The 6,000-nt window shown below is 40.5% G+C and overlaps 1 protein-coding gene across 1 annotated transcript in view; it reads right to left on the bottom strand.

Annotated features, from left to right (window-relative positions):
• Positions 1 to 487: 487 nt before the first annotated feature.
• The window catches only part of IFIH1 (interferon induced with helicase C domain 1), a 108,466-nt gene continuing 102,953 nt past the window's right edge, over positions 488 to 6,000 (bottom strand). Inside the window, exons 15-16 of the mRNA XM_033946887.1 lie at positions 1,729 to 1,822; positions 488 to 1,637 (exon numbers count right to left, since the gene is read on the bottom strand). Coding sequence (XP_033802778.1) covers positions 1,416 to 1,637; positions 1,729 to 1,822 — 316 coding nt within the window. The 3' untranslated portion in view covers positions 488 to 1,415. The remainder of the gene's footprint in view (positions 1,638 to 1,728; positions 1,823 to 6,000) is intronic.

The following is a 6,000-nucleotide window of genomic DNA, read 5'->3' as shown; positions in this document are numbered from 1 at the left end:
AGCAGGCGGTAGTTTTTAGGCCAGCGCGGGGGGTTAGCACGTGATGAAAAGTCGCACGCGTTAACCCCGCTAGCGCGGCTTAATAAAAGGAGCCCTAAAAATGCCTATTATATTATATGCTTAATTATATTATATGCCTAATGTGGTAGTGCCCTTTGATGAATTGTCCCCTAAATGTTAAAAATAGGGTGGTACCGGGAAGCACTGGTACAGAAGTTAGCTTCTCATAGGATGATATCGATGCTGCCCATGCAATAAATTACATATTTGCTAGATTTTCTCATTCTTTCACTCAAAAAAGAAAAAAGGATCTCTTACTGCAATCAAAACATAAGAGCTAGTAACTATTAAGTGTCATTTTCTATGCTGTTTTCTCATACTATGCCTGCATCTTGCCAACATCAGCGCGAGCTGTGCGAGAGAGTTGCGGCGTGTGAGCTTGCTCCGTCCACCACAGTTCGTGCCGGACGCTGCCATTTCAATTTGACTGCACTTTAAGCACTTTTTATTTTGCCTGCACCTTGCCAGCATCAGCGCGAGCTGTGTGAGAGTCACGGCGGGTAAGCTTGCTCCGCCCACCACAATTTGCGCCAGATGCTGCCATTTAAATTTGAAATTAGCATGTCAAGTGCAAATTATGTATCAACAGAGAAGAGCATGTTTACAATTGCAGGGATGTCCCTGTGGAATAAGTTATCTACCCAAATAAGGTTATATGTTGAGCATTTGGCTTTTAAGAAATTACTTAAGACAAAGTTATTTGTTGATGCTTATTTCAAACATGGCTTAATAGTCATAAATCAGAAACTGCTTTATTGGCTATTGCCATAGTTTTACTGATAGTATCGCCATTTGATGTTATTGTATATGTATGTTGATATTGAGTTTTATTTATTGCTTTTGTGTTTTATATTTTATGTATGTTAATTTTGTAAACCACTGAGTTTCTGGTGGTATAAAATTTTTTTTAAATAAATAAAAATTGTGGCAAAGGTCATTTTTTATTTATGTATTGAAAGCTTCTATACTATTACTAATGACTGGGGAATCAATTTAATGTTATGGTTACACAGCAAAGTCCTATTGCCACGCTAACTCAATTTAAAACAAATTCAGCTTTGACCAAAAATAACCACTTATATTATCCATTAGCAGATAAAACATTACATTACATTAGTGATTTCTATTCCGCTTGTACCATGAGGATTTTAATTAAAATTATAATTACTAAACTTGATTCTCTCATTCTCACTGTTACTATTATGAAAAGTCATTTGTTATATGCAAAGTCACAGACCAAAAAGCATTTTGCATAAAAATGTCTTATTTTAAAAACCTACAACAAAAAATGCATTCAAATACTGACTGCATCCATGGAATGAAAGGTTCAACTATATAGTTAAAACTGCTCAATTTTATAATTTTTCAGTTTTAATATCATTATTGATGTTGTCGTCATCATCATCATCGCTGTCACAGTAATCTGTATAATTAAACTCAGGAAACCTGATGGGTAGCTCTTTCCAATGTTTGAGTGTTTTTCTTAATATTTGCTCCCCCTGAAACTCCACAGTAACAAATTTTATATTCAAGTTAGGTAAATCTAGGCCACGGTACGTCATCGCAGTACCCCATGTCTGCAAAATATGAAACATATGCATAGCTTATTACATACCAGGAAAAGAAAACCAAACATGGATACAGCAGAAGTGTTAATCGTATACTTACTTGGCCACATTTTTTGCAGAAGATCTCCCCATTTATTTGGTAGTCTGCAAACTTTTTTCGTAGCGTTTTATTTTCCCCTTGAATGTACAAGTCCCTAAATAATAAAAAAAAGAAATAAAAGGAAAGAATGAGGGAAGTTAGAACCTGTTCTGTGAAACTTTCAGTCTAGTACACTTGAGGCCAGATTCTCACAACAAAAACCTGCTTTTAACTTGCTCGCTGAATAGGCTCCAGCCTATTTTAGCAGTGGATTATCAAAGTGGCTTAGGGAGGTCTTTTCTGTGTTTTCGAGCAGTCTCCGATACTGCCATGCAAATGCAGTAGAACCAAGTAATTAATATTGAAATAATCACTCCGAGCAATTCCCTATAATTGCCGAGTGATTATCTAACCTGGTTGTGCCACATTTGCATACAAAATTCACCGACAGGTCTGAGCTGTCGTTGCCTTACTTTCTGATCAGTGCCTGAGGCACTGACAGGAAAGTAAGGGTTGATAGCTCAGACCCCCCCCACCCAAATTGAAGTTGCCCACTCTCTCCTGTCGCGTCACTATCCACACTAACCCCACACACCCCTGGTAGCGGGAGAGATGCCCACGCTCTCCCGCCACCACACAATACCCCCCTGTGCCTCCGACAAACCCCAGCTTCTCCCCCTTACCTTGGTTAGATGGCTGGCGGAAGGGATGCCTACTCCCTCTGTCCAGCCTCTTCAAAATGGCGGGCCTTCTCCTCCCCAGTGCATCCTGGAATGCACCAGGGAGGGGCCTGAGACTCTGATTGGCCCAGGTTGTTAAGGCCTCTCCTATGGGATGGGCCTTAAACATCCTGGACCAATCAGAGCCTTAGGCCCATACCCAGTTGCAACCCAGTTGCACCAGGAAGGGGCCAAAGGCTCTGATTGGCCCAGGTTGTTTAAGACCCCTCCTATGGATCTTAGACTCTTCCCCGTGTATCCCAGGATGCACCAGGGAGGAGAAGGACCACCATTTTGAAGAGGCAGGCTAGCTGGCTAGAGTAGGCATCCCTCTGGCCAGCCATATAACTAAGGTAAGGGGGAGAGGGCAGGAGTCGGAGGCACGGGGGGGGGGGGGGGGATGCGTGGCGGCAGACATCTCTCACGCTGCCGAGGGGGATTGTGGGGGATGTTTCTTGGCAGCGGGAGAGATTGGGCATCTCTTCCACTGTGGGGGAGGGGGTGGTGTTGCATGGCGGTGGGACAGCGTGAGCATCTCTCCCGCTGCCGAGAGGTGTTCGGGGGGGGGGGGGGGGGGGGTTCTTGGCAGCGGGAGAAATTGGGCATCTCTCCTGCTGTCTGGTGGAGGGTTACTTGTCCTGTCAGCTTGATATTTTTGTTTTTTATTGCATTTATTCTGCGCATGTTGGTCTATCAGATTGAAGGCTGCACTTAGATCTAGTGAGATGACTTTCAATACAATACAACACAATTAATTTATTCAATTTTCTATATTGTTCTCCCAGGGAAGCTCAGAATGGTTTACATTAATTTATTCAGGTACTCAAGCATTTTTCCCTTTCTGTCCTGGTGGGCATACAATCTATCTAAGGCAGTATTTCTCAACTTCCTCAAACCAAGTACCCCCAAGCCTAACAAATAATAATAATAATAATAATAATTTTATTTCTTATATACCGCTGTACCATGAAGTTCTAAGCGGTTTACAGTAGAAACAGAAGAAATGCAATAAGTAAGATTAATTAAGATGAAGAGAGAGTACTTAGAGTTCCCTGACTGTCCCAAAGGCTCACATTCTTGCTAAAGTACTTGAGAAAAATAAATTAGTTAGATTATAAACATAGAGTAGAAGAAGGTAGGAAAACAGTTCATAGGAAAATTAATTTTGAATACATTATACATTATATATTGTTCAGGCGGAATACAAATTATAGGAGATTTGGACATTACCAAAAGAATTGCGTAATAAAGATTAGCTAGATAAATTACATAACAGTGATTCATGTACATGGTGTGGTAGAGGATTCAATTATGAAAATTACATATTAGGGAATCAAGTGATAAGAGAATATAGTGGAGAATATCAGTATATACGGTTTACAGATTGGAAGTTACCTAATAATGACATAAGAAGTTTATTGGATAGTGTGGAAAATGTTTATATAGGAATCAGAGTATGTATGATAGGAAAGGTTCTAAGAATTGATTGTGTTATTCTATAGAGGGAGAGCTTGTGCATAAAGGGAGGATATTAGTTGGTAATGATGTGTTTTCTGAATAGAAATGTTTTGATTTCTTTTCGAAATACTTTGATGTCTGTTGTATTGATTATTAGTTTGGTGATTGTGGGGTCAATTTTTGCTGCCTGTGTCGCTAGAAGGCTGTCGTATAGTTTCTTAAGACGGGTTCCATTATTAGGTGGGAAGGTGAATAGGTTTTGAGTTCTTCTTGATCTGGATGAGAGGTAGCAGTTTAGGCGGTTGTTTAGGTAACAGGGGGCAGTTCCATGGGTTATCTTAAACAGCAGACAATAGAACTTGAGTTGAGTTCTTGCTTTTATCGGAAGCCAGTGAGAGTCTATATAGGCGGGAGTGATGTGGTCAAATTTGCTGAGACAGTAGATGAGTTACCTAGATGAGTAGATGAGACAGTAGATGAGTGTTCTGAACTGTCTGTAGTTGTTTTATCATATTGTTAGGACATGTTAGGTAGAGGCTGTTGCAGTAATCCAAGTTACTGAGTGTGAGGGATTGTACAATGATCTTGTAGTGTTCTTTGGTAAAGAAATTTCTTATTTTTCTTAGGTTTCGCATGGTGAAGAATGCCTTCTGTATGACTTTGTGTATCTGTGTCTGCATAGTGCAGCGTCTATCTAATTGTATTCCTAGAATTTTTAGAGTGCTCTGTATGGGATATTTGATTGTATTTACTTCCAGTTCTGTTAAAGATTGCTTTTGTTCCTTCTCTAGTAGTAGGAATTTGGTTTTCTCTGCATTCAGTTTCAGTTTATGGTTCTTCATCCATTTTTCTACAGTTTCCAGTGTTGTTATCAGGCGTTCATTAGAGCTGGGGTCTTGTATGTCAAATGGGAGAATGATGGTATGTCATCTGCGTAACTGAAAGTACCAACCGAGTACCCTGCCCAAGCTCCACCCAAGCTCTACCCCTGACCCCACCCCTCTAATAAGAGTACTAATTGTAATGCAATTTCTTCCATCCATTTTCATATACACACAATATAATCTTAATATATAATGGTAACCACAAAATTAAAAAACACAGATAAGCATAGGTCTGCCTGCTGTATTACATTATGTAGATAATATTTTGTGAATCTTTGCATTGGTACGGTATGCATGTTTCTTGCCTTGTTAAGATTTATTGTACTTGTATCTCAATAAAAAATTTTTTTAACTAAAACAAACAAAAAAAACACTGTACGCAGAGAAAATGTTAATCATCATTTATATTCGGGGTTGTTTTTTTTTTCAAAGAGGTTAAGGCAGATGACTGAAATATGCAATCAGTAACAACTATAGAAAAATGTAAAATTATGTTCCTACCTGTTAATTTTCTTTCCTTTAGAAGCAGCAGATGAATCCAGAGACTAGTGGGTATAGCTCACATCGACCAGCAGGTGGAGATAGAGAACTGATTAACAGTTGGCTTTATAGCCTGGTGTTCCTCCTGTTGACTCAGTTATGTATCTTGCCCAAGTCTCCCGAAGGAGAATGAGTATCCTCAAACTTCATTCCAGTAGTAAAGAAGAAATTCAGAAATGCAAAAATACAATTACCAACCATACCCCAACTGAAAACCCAAACAGATAAACAGACCGATAGCTCCACTGGGGAGGGGCTCTGGATTCATCTGCTGCTTCTAAAGGAAAGAAAATTAACAGGTAGGAACATAATTTTACCTTCCTTAGCAAAGCAGCAGATGAATCCAGAGACTAGTGGGATGTAGCAAAGCAAACTCAAACTGGGTGGGAAGCCAATGCCGCCTCCGCCAGCACTGACGCGCCAAAACATGCCTCCGTACGGGCCGCTACGTCTAGACGGTAATGCTTCGAGAAAGTATTCCCCGACGACCAAGTGGCCGCCCGGCAAATTTCCTCCAAAGACATACCACCTGACTCCGCCCAAGACGTAGCCAATGCTCGAGTCGAATGAGCACGAAGGTGCTCCGGTACTTGTTTCCCCGTCAACAAATACGCCGAAGCAATAGCCTCTTTGACCCAACGCGCAATAGACGCCTTAGAGGCAGCCATACCTTTGCTCTTGCCCGCGAATAA

This window comes from Geotrypetes seraphini, chromosome 5 (genome assembly GCF_902459505.1).
Source record: "Geotrypetes seraphini chromosome 5, aGeoSer1.1, whole genome shotgun sequence".
Classification (NCBI taxonomy): Eukaryota; Metazoa; Chordata; class Amphibia; order Gymnophiona; family Dermophiidae; genus Geotrypetes; species Geotrypetes seraphini.
The sequence above is the reverse complement of the archived record's forward strand: the minus strand, read 5'-3'. Positions and strand labels throughout refer to the sequence as shown.